At 53.7% G+C, this 17663-nt stretch overlaps 1 protein-coding gene across 5 annotated transcripts; it reads left to right on the top strand.

Annotated features, from left to right (window-relative positions):
• Window positions 1-367: 367 nt before the first annotated feature.
• Window positions 368-17663, top strand: PRRT3 (proline rich transmembrane protein 3). Of its 5 annotated transcripts, none has more exons than XM_081901435.1 (5): window positions 368-653; window positions 867-1043; window positions 3345-4640; window positions 7149-7289; window positions 13964-17663. In XM_081901435.1, exons 3-5 carry the CDS (start codon window positions 3401-3403, stop codon window positions 15916-15918), a joined length of 3336 nt encoding a protein of 1111 aa, XP_081757561.1. In that variant the 5' UTR covers window positions 368-653; window positions 867-1043; window positions 3345-3400; the 3' UTR covers window positions 15919-17663. The 5 variants fall into 5 exon arrangements, with proteins under 5 accessions (XP_081757561.1, XP_081757559.1, XP_081757560.1 ...); XM_081901433.1 differs by having other exon boundaries at window positions 368-590; XM_081901434.1 differs by having other exon boundaries at window positions 368-1043; window positions 3309-4640.

Below are 17663 nucleotides of genomic sequence, written 5' to 3' on the forward strand. Positions count from 1 at the left end.
TCTGTAACCCGAGGTACCACTGTAATAAATTAGTCTTCTTGTCCCATATACAAAACTCCTCTCCTCCTCTGCCACAGGTTTCCTTTGCACAGACCTCCCTGTCAGCCTATTCTGGCCGGCAGACTTTCCGGGGCTTCGTTGGAGCCAGATCCTCCGGGAAAGGAAACGCGGAGCAGTGCGCCAGTGCATGTGCAGAGTGCAGAATGACTCACCTGGGAGGGAGGTGATCCTCCTAAGAACCTATCACATTTTAGGAACTAACATCACGGATCATCACGGCGGGGGTCTGCAAGGAGGGCGCAACCACGTGGTGGGGGGCAAAGGCGCAGTGGGGCGGGAAGAGTTTGGTGGGTGGGGGAGAGGGGGGCGGAGCGGGCCTCTCTCTCCCTGCTCCCGCTCCGCAATCCTTGAGCCCCATTAGCTGAACATCGCTTGCCCGGGCCGGCAGAAGCTGCGCTGGCTGCGTCCCGGGTTTGCTGCTGCCGCTGCACGTGACTGTGCGCCGCAGCACCTTGGCCTTTTGTGGGGCGCCCTGCTCACCGCCTGCAGCACCTTTGGCGCTGGGCAAAGTGGAAGAAGCAGGCAAGCAGGTCGGGACACGAGCCAACCCGCCGGCCTTCTCCATGCCGGGTGCACGGATCCCTTGGCACCGAGTGCGAATCCTGCCACAAGGAGCGGGGAGGGAGGGCGAAGGACGGGGCAGCGGCGGTTCCTCCTCCTGCTGCTGCGCCCCCTTCCTAATGCATGCTGGCCGAGCTCGATGCTATTTGGGGCTTGCGGGGTAAGGGGAGGGAAGAGGCTCTGCTGCTCCCCGCGCGGGGACGCTGCTGGAGCGCGCCTTGTTGCTTGCTGGGCTTTTTTTGCAGGGTGGTTTGGCTGCTCCCCGCGACGATGCCGGCAAGAGCGGAGCTGGCCGCGGGGGCCACCTGAGCAGAGGAGAAAGGAGGAGGAGGAGCTTTGGGCGCATCTAGGACACCCCACCCTCGGCTCCTGCCCAAGCGATGCGGGGCAGCGCGGGGCAGCGGCGCCAGGAGGAGCCCGAGGTGAGAAACCTGCGCGCGTTTGTGCACGAATGTCCGTGTCTCTCTCTCTCTGCGTGTTGTGTTTTGTGCATTTCCATCCAGGCTTGGTGGAAGGCGGGGCGGGGGGGGGGTTGGAGGGAGAGAGACCTCGTCCTCAATAGACACCCACAGACACCCGGGAGGGCACTCTTCCTGGCACCTGGCAAGGCGTTTCATGGAGGATCATTAAGTTTGGACGCCTGGCACACCCTGCGCATTACTGACCTTGGACGCCGAGACAGCCTGGCAACTCCCCGGCTTGGATGCTGTGTGAGCAAGAAGCCTTTGCACTGCCCGGTGCTTTGCCCCCCCCCGTACCTTTTGCAAAGACCACGCACCCGCCTCCAGGCTTATGGTAAGTGTAACTGCCCTGCCAGAAGAATCAGTGGCCATTGAGGATCTCGGCAATGGGACCTGGGAAGCTGCCTTATACTGAATCAGACCGGTGTTGAATCTTCTTCTTTGGCGATCACTCGTAGCCGAGTAAGATTGCCTTCTATAAACACAGTTTTAACAAGTGACTGTGGAGGCCAATTCTGGATCCGGTGTTGCATCTAGCTCAGTATTGTCCACACTGGCTGGCAGCCACTTTGCAGGCACCCCTTTGCAGCCTTTACCTGGAGATGCCGAGGATTAAAGCTGGAAACTTTGGCATGCAAAGCAAATGCTCCACCACTGAGCCTGGGCCCTTCCCCAACAGCACCCAGACTGGGGGCAGATTTGCATGAAGAACCCCAGGCTGAGGTGTGTGTCTTGTGTTCCCTTGTGCAGCATTCCTGCGTTCTTGAGCTCATGGGGAGGGGGAAAATGCCTATTCTGAGAGGCTGGATCCCTCCGCTGCTTGGTAGGATGTTAATGGGATGGCAGCATCTGACAGGGAAGCGGGTGAATTGTTGGGAGATGTGCAGCCTGGTGTTTTTATCAGCATCGTGGTTATAGCACTTGCCTTGCAGCAAATCAATGCGGTGGGCATTTATTACTCCCATTTTACAGCGCGGAGTAACTGAGGCAGAGAGGCAGAAACTTGCTCAGGGTATGCACAGTGAGCCTTTGATTTAAAAGTGGGAATTTGGAAGTCAGGTTCCTTTCTCTGCCCATTGGGCCATGCTGCCTCTGTTATATATCAATGGCTTGTGATAGCTAGTAGATAGGGTGCTGCAGTGTGGTGAAAAACTGTTTGGGGATAGTCAAGTGCCTTTTACCAAGGTGTGGTGGTTTGGGTTGCCTCAGGTGGGACATGAATGCAAGGCATTCCAAATCATGCAGCTCTTTGCTGCCAGGCCTGGAAAGGGTTAAAGTGCTGCAGGATTCCTGGCTCCAATCAGGGGTGCAGGGATCTGCTAGCTTGGTCTGAGCATCCCCATCTTCAAGCTGCAATAGACCAGGAGCCAGGCGCCCAAGGTGAACTTGCATGAGCTGCAGGGAGTAGGTGCTCTGCAGGGCTTAGGTATTGAGTCACACAGCTCCTGGGATGTGGTTTGCTTTTTGTAGGCCAGCTGATCATCTGCATTTTCCGAGATGTATGCCTTGCAGATGGTCCCAGGTTCAGTTCCTGACATTTCCAGTTAAAGGATCTTAACGAGAGCAGGAAAGGCCTCTGTAGCCCTGGGGAGCTGCTGCCTGCTGGGGTGCGCAGTATTGGGTTGCATGGACCAGGCAGCTGCTTACATAAGCCCTCTCACTCCCTGAGGTTTTGCTATTGTGCCCAAATGGCAACAAGAGAGATAGAAGATGGCCGTAATCCTATAAGGGCATAAGAGCCACCCTGTGTGGCCCTTGCCTTAGAACCCCACCAGAACCCCCAGAATGATACCACCATTATTGTCTTTTCAGATGGGGCAGCTGAATTGGCATGCCTCCTCTGGCTCAAGATGCAGTGGCAAAGCCCAGAGTTGGGAAGGGGGGGTTGGCTGCTGCCATCTGGGGTCCCTCCAAACCCAGCAGTGGGAGGGGAGGAGGCGATAAAACACTGCAGCTGTATGCCGGAGAAGGGAGAGACAAGTTGCCTATACATGTGACTTCAGCTTCATGTTTGCATCCATGTGCCATGCACAGCTGCTCACTTATGTTTGCCTGCAGCTCTCCGTCCACCCAGCTTGGCGTTCCGCTCATGTTGCTGCTTTTGTTTCTCGTGGAGGCAGTCTCCTGGCTTAACCCTGCTTTACCCATCGCAGCCGTTTGTCACCAAACTCACCCGCTTGCTTCCCTTGCTGTCGTTTTTTTGCTCCCGTTCCCCGCTTGCGACAGCCAGCTGCCTTCCTCACCCGTGTCGCTGTCCCGCAGGGTGAAGCCTGAGAAGCTGTGACGACGCTGGATGCGGGCCCCCTCACGTCGCAGCGATGGCCTCCGTGGGACTCTTCCTGGCCTGGAGCCTGCTGCTGCCGGCCGTGCAACAGGCATCCCGCCTCCCCACCCCAAACAACCCCACCTGGGACCCTCCCTTGAGCTCTGCCCCACGGCTGCCTCCGCTGAATGGACCTTCCCAAGAGCATCTCCCAAGCATAACTCCAACCCGTTCAGATCCCTTTGCCCACGAGATCTCCAGTGGCGATGGGGAGCCAGGCAGTGAGATTTGGGACGGGGCGAATCCCACAAGCCATCCCGGGACTCCAATACCCCGGGTGCCCTTTGACCTCCCTCCGGTGACCCGTTCTGGCTTGGGGACACCTGCTAGGGCTTCTGAAGTAAGCTCGGCTCCCCACCTCACCGTGCAGGGTCTTCCTCAGACGGGGGGCTTCACTCTGTCAACAGTGGGGCTTTCTAGCGTTCAATCAGAGCCTGAGGCAACCACTGGCCATGCACCTGTGGAAATAAGCCCAGAGCAGGGAAATAATGGGACTTCTCTCTCAGTCCCTGGTGCTGCAAGCGTGGCCACTCCTGGGATGGCCTCCCTGCCAACCTCATCCGGGGTCGAGGCCTCGGATTTACCTGCCTCCCAGGATGAGACCACACACAGCCGCCACCAGGCGGTGCTCAAAGATATCTCCATGGCAACCACACTAGGCCCCAAGCCTACTGTTTCCACCATCCCCTTGCTGACGTTACCTGCTGACGGGTCCCACGTAAAGTGGATGGCGACCGAACGCACCGGCCTAAGGGGCGATAGCGCCACGGGGCAGCTGGGAAGCGGGGGTCCGCAGCAGGAGCTGGTGGGCCCAAACCAGACCACCGTCAAATATATGGCTTCCTACAGGAGCACACAGACTTACGGGGGCGCACAGGGACGGGAGGAGCTCTCCACCACTCCTTTTAGACCCACACAGGCGGCTGGATACACCCAGAGGCCGCTTGGGCCAGGGAGGGACACTGTGGTTGTTGCTTCTGTCTCCCGGGCTGGTACAGCCATCCCACTGGATGGGACCCTGGTCTCCACAAGCGCCCCTCAGCCAGCCTCAGAGGTCTTCCCGAGCCCTTCCACCTCTTCACCGGCAGGGGACATGGCAGGGACCCCCCAGGGACCAGTTACACACCAAGGAAGCACCCATTGGAGCCTGATTGTCCACACAACGCAGCAGCCAGGACTTTGGGAAGTGGCCGGAACGGAAAAGACTCATTCTCTTGGCGGGTCAGCGACCCCAGGTAGGTTTTAGGTTGTTTCTACTTTGGGTTACGGTCTTACTAGCAATAAACGCCCCTCCCTGCCCCCAATTCTGGTCAAACTAATAGCCAAGCGGATACTCAATTGGTGGTCTGTGGGGGGTGGGGTCCGTGTAACACAGCCAGGGGGTTCATCACACCATTCACATAGCAAAGATTAACATAGCGATATCAAAATTTTCAAAAGTAGGGGGTCCATGGCTTGGCTTTTGAAAAACGGGGATTCCCTAGTTCGTAGCTAATTGGGAACCATTGGTAAATAGACCCATTTGCTCTCTCTTAAGGCTACATTCACAACATATGCTTAGAGCAGTATGGTACCACTTTAAACAGTCCCAAAGAATTCTGGGACCTGTAGTCTATTCAGGGCGCTGAGAGTTGTTAGGAGACCCGTAGTTGCAATTGCAGAGCGGTTTAGCAGTCAGTCCCTCTTCCCAGGGAATGCTGGGAATTGTAGCTCTGAGAGGAGAATAGGCGGCCTAAACTGACTACAGTTCCCAGAATTCTTTGGGGGAAGCGATGACTGCTTAAAGGTAGGGTTGCCATATTTCAAAAAGTTAACTTCTTGACATATGCAAAGTTGTTGAGGGTTTTTGTTGTTGTTTTGCTTTTGGAATAAATCCAATTGTTGAGCTTTTTGAGAGAAACCTTCCCCACCAAAAAACAACAACAGTGATTTTAAGTTTTTGGAGCTGTTTTGCAGCTTTTCCCATTTGTTGCCATACATCCGGGTTTTTCCTGAAACTTGCTATCGTTTGCCACTTGCTTTAGGGTGTCCCCATGAGAGTGAAAAGGAATGATCATACTGGGGAGGGTTATGCCTATGATAACTGCAGTGGGGGCTGGGATGTAACGTGGCAGAAGTAAGCTAGGCTCTGTACAGTGGCTGGCATATTAGGGGTGGAATCGAGTGAATTGTTTTATTAGTGCAGCGATGGGGGAAGACATTTAGTTGTGAGGGAGGATATATGAAGTAGCAAAGAGGCTGGCAGCGACAGGGAGGAGGTGGCTGGGATATTGCAGCTTTGCTACGGTTGGGATGGGGTTTAACGCTCTAGGGTGTTTTGTGAAGCAGCAACAGTGGCTGAAAGTAGCCTAACATAGTTTAATATGATTTTTATTTGAGCACTGGGTATATATCGTTACGTGAACCATTGAGAGGTTTATTTACCATATTTTTTGCTCTATAAGACTTACTTTTTCCCTCCTAAAAAGTAAAGGGAAATGTGTGTGCGTTTTATGGAGCGAATGCAGGCTGCTCAGCTATCTCAGAAGCCAGAACAGCAAGAGGGATTGCTGCTTTCACTGCACAGCGATCCCTTTTGCTGTTCTGGCTTCTGAGATTCAGAATATTTTTTTTCTTGTTTTCCTCCTCCAAAAACTAGGTGCGTCTTGTGGTCTGGTGTGTCTTATAGAGCGAAAAATACGGTACTTTACTAAGTGGTCTATATATTTTGTTGTTAAATAGCTAGCATAAATTAAAAAATATTGCTATTGTAAGCCACTTCGGATGCTCACCGCAAGCAGAAAAGTAACAAAACGGTTGTAACCAGCAATGCTGTACTCAGAGCAGACCCACTGGAATTAATGGACCCAACTTAGCCATGCCCATCAATTTCAATGGGTCTACTCTTGAGTATGGCTAAGAACCCTTAGCTACTCAGTAAGGTGTCTCCTGGTTCTTCTGCTACCTGAAACTCCTATTGGAATCAGTCCTCTTCGGGTTGGATAACTTTCCTCACCTCATAATCTCTTTAGCTACAAAGGGAACATTATTAACATCGAGGAGGGATTTAATTTTTAAAGGTTACCCAGACATTAGATGACAACCTTGAAATTATTAACTATGAGGGCGTGTGATTGTTTTTAGACTTTAAACATTTTTTTAATCAAATGGTTTTGACTATTTTGCGTTTGCTGCCCTGAGCTCCTTTGAGAGGAATGGCAGGATATGAAAATAATAATAATAATAATAATAATAATAATAATAATAATAATAATAATAATAATAATAATAAAAAATTTATTATTTATACCCCACCCATCTGGCTGAGTTTCCCCAGCCATTCTGGGTGGCTCCCAACCGAGTGTTAAAACAATACAGCATTAAATATTAAAAACTTCCCTAAACAGGGCTGCCTTCAGATGTCTTGTGAAGATAAGATAGCTGCTTATTTCCTTCACATCTGAAGGGAGGGCATTCCACAGAGCGGGTGCCACTACCAAGAAGGCCCTCTGTCTGGTTCCCTGTAACCTCACTTCTCGCAATGAGGGAACCGGCAGAAGGCCCTCGGCGCTGGACCTCAGTGTCTGGGCAGAACGATGGGGGTGGAGATGCTCCTTCAGGTATACAGTAATAATAAAAGCAATACTTCTGGGAGAAAACAAGGCAGCAGTTTGACATGGTGGGGTTTCCCTTTCGCCTGAGCTAGAGCTACCTGTGTAGTTGCTGAATCCATCCAAAGCCTATTCCTCTCTTTTTCTCCCCAGGGATTTTGGGTGCGATTGATATTAACCCCCAACGAGTCCGGGGAGCTGTAATGCCCAAGGTCCCTGTCACGTACGTTGGGTCCTCTACTCCTGGACAGGACACCTCTGTGGTGAGGACCAGCCCAGAAACCAAGCACCCAGGTGAGTGAGAACAGGGCAGCGAGGATGTTTACTAAGACCGTGAGAAGAGGCCTGTTAGATCAGACCATCTAGGCCGCGATCCAGTGGGCTATGCCTGCGGAGCCAAGGCGGTAGACTCCATATATGGACTCCAACTCTCATCAGTCCCAGCCAACGTGGTCCAACAAGAAGCCACAAACAGGGCTTGAAGGCACTATGATTCCCTGGCAAGGCTTTTGTTTTTGAGTTACGCTGCTTCTGAACATGGAGTTTGCTAATAGGGCTCCGCAAATCATCCCTCCACGATCGACATATCCCGTGGCTCTGAATTCAGGTATGGAGATGCCCGGGTGTCCCTGGAATCCTTCAGAATATCCCTCCTGCAGCTGCTATTTGCTTTTCTTAAAAAGAAAAAAGCATGAACAGCATAATACACAGTTTGGCCCTAAGTACATATAACTTTGGGGGGACGCGGGTGGCGCTGTGGGTTAAACCACAGAGCCTAGGACTTGCCGATCAGAAGGTCGGCGGTTCGAATCCCCGTGACGGGGTGAGCTCCCGTTGCTCGGTCCCAGCTCCTGCCAACCTAGCAGTTCAAAAGCACGTCAAAATGCAAGTAGATAAATAGGTACCGCTCCAGCAGGAAGGTAAACAGCGTTTCCCTGCACTGCTCTGGTTCGCCAGAAGCGGCTTAGTAATGCTTGCCACATGACCTGGAAGCTGTACGCCGGCTCCCTCGGCCAATAAAGCAAGATGAACGCCGCAACCCCAGAGTCATCCGCGACTGGACCTAATGGTCAGGGGTCCCTTTTACCTTTACATATAACTTCATTTACTCACCTATTTGTCCCCCTAGCCCTTTTGTTCTTCCCTTCCTTTCTCCCTCTCCCTTCATAATCTCCCTCCACTTTTGGGGTTTGTAGCTGACAAAGTCACACTCGGAACAGAACCCACAAGTTAGTTGTGGTTAACTGATTTCAACAGGTCCAATCTGAGTATGGCTCGGATGCCACACTTAGGCTGCAAAATTACTTGGGAGTATGCTCTGTTGATCTCGGTGAGATTTGCTTTAAGCAGACATGCATAGGATTGCACCGTCTCAGTGTAAACTTGTTGGCATAAAGACCTGCCCTGCCCTCTCTCTTTTGCTTATCTCGCTCCGCAAAGTGCTGTGCACCTTGCCGGTGCTCCATACATAATACATTGCAATAATAGATTGGATGTGTTATTGAAGGAGGAGGATTGCCTTACTGCTGGGCTTTCGTTTCAGGGCAGATTTTAAATCTGCCACTGTTGCAAATATGCTGAATTGACTAGCATTAAATTTATTATTGCGTTGCATAATTCATTCTGCTTCTCCTAGACTGTGGGCGGGGGGGAGGGACAGTGAGTTATACCGGGCACTCAACGAGTGTCTGGGTGGCCGAGCAGCCTTAAGACTCAAGGCTTTGGGTTTAGGCTAAGGTGGCTGTCCAGCTCTAAACACAACCCAGCTGGCACAGTTAATGGTCAGGGATGTGTAGTTCAGCAAAACCTGGAGGTCCACAGGTTCCTCATCCTCAAAGTGGACAGTGCTGGCCCAAGTAGGCCTATCTCAGTATAAGGTAGCTTTGAATGTCTGAAGCTGCATTCCTTCTCCATTCTATGTTCTGCTTTCTGCCCATTCAGCAAATTCTCTGGCATTTATTTGAGCTTTCACCTGGCACTGCCCAAACACACTCCCAGCAATATATTTGCAGCCAAAAACTTTTTTAAAAGGGGGGGGGGGAGATTCTGCAGCCGGTGCCCCCTTCCGCAGCCTTTCACGAGCTCTGCAAAACGGTGGCAATCAAACCCACAACCCTGCTTACCCTGTGTAACTTGGCTTGCTCGCTCGAGTCATCCCAGACAATTTGCTTTACAGATTTGTCTTCTGATAATGGTACGCAGTGGCGTGTAAGGACAAAAGCAAATACTTAACCAGCAGCTCCACCTTATTAAGGGTCCCAGCCTGGGTGGGGAGGCAGGGGGCGCGAGACAATTATTATATATATCTCAATTATTTCCAGCAGTCTCTCCCCTGTAGAATGGAAATGGTCTTCACTTTGGGCAGTAAAATTGGCCCACGTGACCTTTCAGCACCATACTTAGATAGATGTGGGTTCGTGTTCATGGTCACCAGTCCCACCAGAATGAAGGTGCTTGGAAGAGAACCTTTGACTGCGTTCAAAAAGTACAGGGTGCTTAGGGGTGCAGGGTGCTGGAACCCATCCAGACATACAGCTGTGTGGTCAGTTCAGGGGCAGAGTAGCAAGGCACACAAGCTCCCCCCTCGCCCGTTCTGGGCAGATACCATATTTTTTGCTCTTTAAGACTCACTTTTCCCCTCCTAAAAAGTAAGGGGAGATGTGTGTGCGTCTTATGGAGCAAATGCAGGCTGCGCAGCTACCCCAGAAGCCAGAACAGCAAGAGGGATCGCTGCTTTCACTGCACAGCGATCCAGGATATTTTTTTCCTTGTTTTCCTCTTCCAAAAACTAGGTGCGTCTTGTGGTCTGGTGCGTCTTATAGAGCGAAAAATATGGTGCTTGGAATCCCCTCCATACCCAGGGACAAAGGCTGATACCCGTTTAGAGCCTCTATTTGGAATTCTTCCCCAGATGCCCAGGAAGGATTTGAGTGGACCGGGAAGAAGCAAGGCTGCCGTGTGAGGGACCTAGTTCTGCCCTAAATGGATTGTTCCATAGGCAGCGGGGGGTGCTGGTTATATCTGAGCTCGGTGCCATTTCTAATCAGGATAATCTCCGGACCCGATTAGTGCTAACTACGCAAGCTTGGCTGTCCTCCTCGCTAGCTGCTCCTTCCCAGGGCATATCTCTGTGAAGACGAGGCAGGATGGGTGCCGGTTCAGAGAGGACCTCTTGCCCCTGAGCTATTTCGTTCCCTCCGCTAGGCCTCGGATCCCTGAGCCCACAACACGTTATCAGAGAGGATCGTGCGAGTCCAAAGTTGCCACTTTCTCCTAGGGCAGGACCATAACTTGGCCCCAGGTTTGATCCCCAGCAAAGCTGGGAGAAAGTCTGGGTAGCCACTGCCAGTCAGTGTAGACAATACTGATGGGGGGGGGAGGTAAAGGACCTGTGGACGGTTAAGTCCAGTCAAAGGCAACTCTGGGGTTGCGGCGCTCATCTCGCTTTCAGGCCAAGGGAGCCGGTGGTTGTCTACAGACAGCTTTCTGGGTCATGCGGCCAGCAGGACTAAACCGCTTCTGGCGCAATGGGACACCGTGACGAGAACCAGAGCGCACAGAAATTCCGTTTACCTTCCTGCCGCAGTGGTACCTATTTATCTACTTGCACTGGCGTGCTTTCAAAAGGTTGGCAAGAGCTGGAACAGAGCAATGGGAGCTCACCCCATCGCGGGGATTCGAACCACCGACCTTCCGATTGGCAAGCCCAAGAGGCTCAGTGGTTTAGACCAGTGTTCCCCAACCTTGGGCCTCCAGCTGTTTTTGGACTACAACTCCCATCATCCCTCGCTAGTAAGACCAGTGGTCAAGGAACCAGGCAGAGGGCCTTCTCGGTAGTGGCGCCCGCCCTGTGGAACGCCCTCCCATCAGATGTCAAAGAGATAAACAACTACCTGACATTTAGAAGACATCTGAAAGCAGCCCTGTTCAGGGAAGTTTTTAATGTGTGATATTTTAATGTATTTTTGATCTTTTTTGGAAGCCGCCCAGATGGGCAGGGTACAAATAAATTATTATTATTATTATTATTATTATTATTATTATTATTATTATTATTATTGGGGAACTGTTGCATTTGCAATTTCTGGATCCTTTTGCTTGCTCCCTACATACAAAGTTTTCTTTAGTGCTTCTCGTTTCAGAATTTCCACCATGCTCAGCATAATCCCTGTAAAACAGATGCACCTTAGGGACGGAGTAAGCTGCCTACTGAGTCAGAGCGTTTGCTCCATCTAGCTCAGCATTTTCTACGGCGACTGGGTTTCAGGCAGGGGATATTCTCAGCCCTTCCTGGGGACGCCAGGGATTGAATCTGGGAGCGTTTGGCAGGATGAGAGGATGCTCTGCTGCTGAGCCTTTCTCCACTTAGCCCATATAGCTTGTCAGTTGTTTACAACTATAGGCTTCTCTGCATGTGGCCTGGCCTGAAGCTTCTTCACTTTCCTCGCGTGTAGCTCGAAAAACAAAGTCCCTCCACTGTCATTCCTGGATCCCTAGTGCATATCCTCCAGGCTTATCTCAGCGGTGGCCTCTTAGCTTGCCTTACCAGTTCTGAACAATCTACTGAGTCTTCCTTAATCACCCCCTCCCCTCCCCTCCTCTGGGCTCATCTTCAGGCTGAAAAATTACCAGTTATTACAATCGGGAGAGGTGCAGTGTGTGGTATGCCAGCTCCGGCCGAGCTATTTTCTAGGATACAGTCATACCTCGGGTTGTGAACGTGATCCGTGCAGGAGGCACGTTCGCAACCCGCAGCTGAAGTGCTGCGTCTGTGCACGCATGTGATGCGATTTGGCACTTCTGCGCATGCGTGTGATGTCATTCTGCACATGCATGAGCGCCGAAACCCGGAAGTAACCCGTTCCGGTACTTCTGGGTTTGGTATGCAACCCGTAAACGCACAACCTGCAGCGTACATAACCTGAGGCATGACTGTACTCCATCCCAGTTTTCAGTTCCTCATTCCCAACAGTTAGCATTTTCAATCACTGAGTGTGTTCGGTCCCCATTGGGCCGGTTTTGGAGTTTACCACCAATCACCACTGCTTAGGGTTATTTCTCCTAAATACAGTGGTACCTCGGGTTAAGTACTTCATTCGTTCCAGAGGTCCGTTCTTAACCTGAAACTGTTCTTAACCTGAAGCACCACTTTAGCTAATGGGGCCTCCTGCTGCTGCCGCACCGCTGGAGCCCGATTTCTGTTCTTATCCTGAAGCAAAGTTCTTAACCTGAAGCACTATTTCTGGGTTAGCGGAGTCTGTAAGCTGAAGCGTATGTAACCCGAGGTACCACTGTACCTTTTTGTGCGCATTTGCAAACATCGGGGTCCCCCCCAATTAGGCTTGACACCTCCCGGTTGTGTGTGGCCGGTGTGTCATTTTGGCTACAAAAGGACCCGCGCTTGGAGAGCTGTGTCTGTCGGCCGTGAGCATAAATGATTGCCGGTTATGGTTGCCCTTCTTCCTGCATGCCAGCGTTGCTCGTCTCTCGCTCACCCTGCTGAATCTTGCCAGGTGGCAGGATGGTGAGGCGGGAGGAGGGTAATGAATGGTCCGGGGCCGCCCACCTGCTGTCGGGAAGGCCCCCTGGAGCAGATGGCAGAGGAAGCTGCTCCTTAATTTGGCTGCCGTCGCCTCCAGTTTGGGAGAGGAATAAATAGTCATCTCTTGTTCCCCCTCCAGCACAGATGACTCAGTAGCAGAGCGCATGCCGGGCATGCCGAAGGGCAAAGCTTGCAATCCCTGGCATGTCTAGTAGTTAAAGCATTTCGGGAAAGATATCTCTCTCGGACTGAGACCTGGGGGAGAGCAGTCAGTGGGGATAGCAAGGCCAGTCGGTCCAAAACTGTGTGTTGTTTGAGAGAACTGCTCATTTTGCTACAGTAAACCAATCAATTAAATGCTCCTGGGGCACAAAGTGGGATTTAATAGCATTGCAACCGGCGGGGTGTGTGTGTGTCATTGAGTAGGGAAGGGGCATAGGCGCCGACTCCATGGGGCTTGAGGGGGCCCGAGCCCCCTCAAAAATTCGTTTGGGGGGGCTCCGCCCCCCCAATAATCTCCGGCGCCCCTCCAGCAGAGCGCCATCGCCGCCCCTCCCCCAGCCCAAAATGCACAGGGAGGGGCGGGCTGCATGCCTCCTGCCCTCCCTCCCGAGCAAAAGCTCCACCCAATTTCCTTTGGAGCTGATTAATAGGCGCAGCACGCTCTCCCCTATTCGCTCACGAGGAGGCGGTGCCACTTTATTTGCATATTCATGAGCTTATTTATTATTCATGAGCTTTCCCGGGCCCCCCCAATATTTTTTATAAGTCCGCGTCCCTGGGAAGGGGTCTGGAGTAGCAAGAGTAGTGAATAATCCTGGCATCTCCAGCAGGGCTTGGAGAGACTCCTGCCCAAAATCCTGGAGAGCTGCTGCCGGTCAGTGCAAACAATATTGAACTAGATGGACCGGACATCCGACTCAGTATGTGCTCCTGTGTAATCTGTGCTTTAAAAAAAACCCAAGAACTACGTCAAAATCGGCAGCCAGGTTCCGCACATTATGCGCACAGCATGCCAATGAAGCAGAGTTGCAATCTTTGGCTATTTTTACATCCTATAATCTGCTTTTATTAGTCCTGCAGAGAGACAGAGGCAGAACTATGCGCAGCATCAGAGCCTTTCCAAGACTTGAAATCTGATTTGATCCTCCCCTCCGGCTTCTTAGATTTCACAATGCATCCTTTGCTCACATGCTTCCAACCGTACTGGGAAGAGGGAACCTCGTACTTGATGCTCCTTTTTCTCTCTCCTTGATGAAAATGTCGGTTCTGGACAGAGCTGGATGTATGCGTGTCATAATAATAATTTAACAATGGAACAAAAGTGCAGGTTTTCCACTGCATATATTTCTGCAAAAATGGTCTTTTCGGGGGCTTCCTTCCTGACCCTGAACCCCATCATGCTTTTCTTCATTATCATTTACAGACGCAGCTGGGACCCGTCCCGCCAAGCGGAGCAGCAGCACCACCACCACCACGTCTGCCCGCCTCCTGGACACCCCCCGCCGTGGCCTGATCCGGGTCACCACCCAGAGAGTCGTGCTGCACCGCCAGCTGGCCCGCCCCCAGCCCAGCCTGCCCACTGTCCTCACTGCCTCCAGCCCTCCTTGCCCTAGCCCTGGCAGCGCCTGCAGCCAGCTGCTGCCTAACCAGACCTTGATCCGCTGGGGGGACCTCGAGCGCACCCTGAGCTTTGCCTGGGCGCTGCACGTCTACGGCTCTGGCGTGCTCTTCCTGCTGCTGAGCCTGCTGAGTCTGGCCTGCCTGGGGGGCTCCCTCGCCTTGCGGGTGGCTCACTTCCCGCACGTCGCGGCTGCCAGCGCCCTGCTGCTGGTCTTCGGGCTGCTGCGCACCACCTTCTTCCTGGCCGACCCGTACGGCGCAAGGGGCCGCCTCCCGGCCGCTGCGGTGAGGGTCCTCTACACGGCGCCCTTCCCCATGCTGCTCACCACTTTTGCCGTGCTCCTCCTCCGCCTCTTCCGCCAGGCCCGCCTGGAAGTCCTGCCGGCCAAGTGGCAGAGCCTGCCGCTCTGGGCTGCGCTGGGGTCCGTGCAGAGCGCCGCCCTGCTGGCCGCCGACGTGTTCTCCCCTCCGTTGCACCCGGCCGTGCCAGTGGGGCTGCACACCCTGTCCTGCGCTCTTGGCATCTGCCTCCTGCCCTTCACGGCCTTCGTTTACTGGCTGCTGCGGCGCAGCGTGGCCGAGACGGCCGAGGGCACCCCGGAGCCGGGCGTCTGGAGCGGGGCGTGGCTGCTGCTGGCAAGCAGCGGGCTGGCCCTGCCGTGCTGCGGGCTGCAGTTCTACGGGGTGCTGTGGTTCTCGGGCCTCCTGGGCCAGGTCGACCTCTTCAGCTGGGGCTGGTGGTTCGTGCAGTTCTGGTTCCGGATCGTGGAGCTGGTGCTGTCCTTCGTCCTCGTCTCGCTCGCCTGGCAGGCCCTCTGCTGGCGCTACGGCTCGGCCGAGCACTCCTGCTGGGCCAAGCTCCTGCGCTACTTCTGCGCTTACCGCAAGGCCGAGGTGCCCGAGTACCCCAACAACTGCTACGACTGGGCCGGAGGCATCCTGGAAAAGGTCCCCAACAACGACATCAGCAAGAACCTGATCCGGAACCCTCCCGGGGGTGGCAGCGGGCGCCTCTGGGCACTCAAGGACAGCAATGAGCTGCGGGCAGCGGGCGTCCAGGGCTCCAGTCCGTCACCCGCACGCCCCGTCTACAGCCCCAAGTGCCCCAACGCCGCCGCGGCCATCATGGGCCGCTCCTACACCAGCATCTGCTTTGAGCGGGATTCGGTCCTCTCCCTGGCGGAGCTGGAGTTCCGGCCCCCGTCGCCCATCAACCTGAGCCGCAGCATCGATGAGGCGCTTTTCCGCGAGCACCTGGTGCGCGACTCCATCTTCCTTCGCTCCAGCCTCCACTTCCCTTCGCGTCTGGCCCGCCAGGACTCCTGCTCTTCCCTGCGCGGCGACTGCTCCACGCTCTCCCACACCGCCCAGCCCCTGCTGTCACGTCCGCGCCGCAGCAGCGATCCTGACTGCCTCTACAGCTTGGCCCGGGCCAGTTCCATGGGCGAACTCACCACTCAGAGCCGCGGCCTGGCCAGCGAACCCCCGACAGACACCTCCTTCGACAGCTTCTCCCGCACCTCCTTTTCCCGGGCCTCCCTCAAGTTCAGCTGGAACCCCTGGCGCCACGGCCTGTCCTCGCCAGAAAGCCTGCCCCCTGAGGAGCTGCCCAACCAGGCTCAGCTGCTGCCAGACGAACTGCCCCCCGCCCCTTCCAGCAGCGCCCCAAACTCGGAGCGCGAGGCCCGGAAGAGCTTCCTGGCCCTCAGCAAACAGGTGGATTCTCGCAGCCTCTCGAGCGACACCATTGAACTGTGAAAACGGCTCGCGATCCCGCCCTGCCTGAGGCGCACCGGCCTGGTTCTTCGCGGAGGAGGTGGGAGAAGGCGGCTCTCCCCAGGAAGACTCCCATTTTCCTTTCAAAAAAGCCATGGGGCACCTTTTGCCCCGACTCGGCCTAGTACGTGCCACTCACCTAGTGGCCCCCAATCCGTAGCTGGACTCCTCTAGTGTCAGCCACATGATAAATAGTACCGCCAGCCAGCCATCCACTCTGTGACAACCACAAACGTAGCACAAGCCAGTCATCCGTTCCCATGTTCTGTAGTGCCAGGAACACCCAAGCGCCCGCTCGCCATTTTCTGTAGCCACCTCTGTTTTCCACGTGTAGCATATGGGAATGGGAGGCAGGCGGGCACCAGGAACTCTTCTGGCTGCAAGAAGGATGCCGTGTGGGGAGAGAGCAGGGCGGGAGGGCAAAGCCAGCTCAGATGGCACTCTCTCCAATTCAGCCCCCAGTCCGGAAAGGCTCAGCTTGCCGTTACTGTTTGAGGCAGTGCCTACATTGTGCCATAGAAGTAACCCTTGGAAGCGAGGCTGAGGAGTGACAGGATGAGGGCCCGCCGTGATGGGCCCCCAAGTGTTTGCAGCAATCTCGGAGCAAAGCAGTGATGCAGGCCGGAGCTCAGTGGTAGAGTCCACCCCAGGCTCCCCCAAACTCGGCCCTCCAGCTATTTGGGGACTACAATTCCCATCACCCCTGGCCACTGGTCCTGGTAGCTAGGGATGATGGGAGTTGTAGTCACAGCTGAAGGGCTGAGTTTGGGGGTGCCTGGTCTACCTTCTGCATGCGAACGGTCCCAAATTCATTTGCTAGGTCTCTTGCACTAAAAAGGATCTTGCACTAAAAAGAGCTGGGAAAGGATTTCTGTCGGGGGCCTGCCAGTTGTAGCTCAGTATGAATGAGCTCAGTACAGCAATATTCTGAGTCTGTATATCTGCACGGCAGCGGCTTATGCTATAAATCATTCCGTGAGCTGTTTTTTTCTGGCTCAACATCCATCGCCCAAGGCACAGTGACTGATTCGTAGATGTTGGGAAACGTACAGTGCAATCCTGTGCAGGTCTACTCAGAAGTAATCACCCACCTACTGAGTCTCGTTAGAATTGCTCCCAGGTAAGTGTGCATAGGATTGCAGCCTTAATCTAGGTCTCATGGCTTCTGTGGAAAAGGTGGAGATCCATGCAGCTGGTTTCTTTCCCGTTAGCAAAGAGAAGAACAACATCTCCCATCTCTCTCCCACCAGGCACATGGCTGGGTTATGCTTCAATATGCTAGACTGGGGGTGGGGGCTTTTATTTCTTAGCTTTTTTGAGCCCCCCATCTTCTTCCATGACCCTCTGCCCGTGTCTGATGTAGTCTACATGCGCCCGTGCTCTCCATCCCTTGTGTCTTTTTTATATATACAAAATAATAATAATGAAAATTTGCCAGAGTTTGACTGAAACTCAGAACTTGGCCTGGAGTTGTGCGGGGGGTGGAAACGGGAGAAAAGATGTTGCAGGACGAGCTTGAAATTCACACGGGAATGCTGCTTTGTCAGATTGGAGCTAATAGCACAATTTTGCAACTTGCCTGGCAGCTTACCTCTCCCCCTGAGAGGGGAATGAAAGGATGGAACTGTCCGGATCTGCAGTTGGACGGGGGTACTGTCGAATGTCCATGTGGTCTGTTTGTGCCAAAAAGAAAAAAATGAATAAATAAAGCTGTCGGAGAATGTTAA

The sequence above is a fragment of the Podarcis melisellensis genome (genome assembly GCF_964234715.1).
Source record: "Podarcis melisellensis genome assembly, chromosome: 2".
Lineage (NCBI taxonomy): Eukaryota > Metazoa > Chordata > Lepidosauria > Squamata > Lacertidae > Podarcis > Podarcis melisellensis.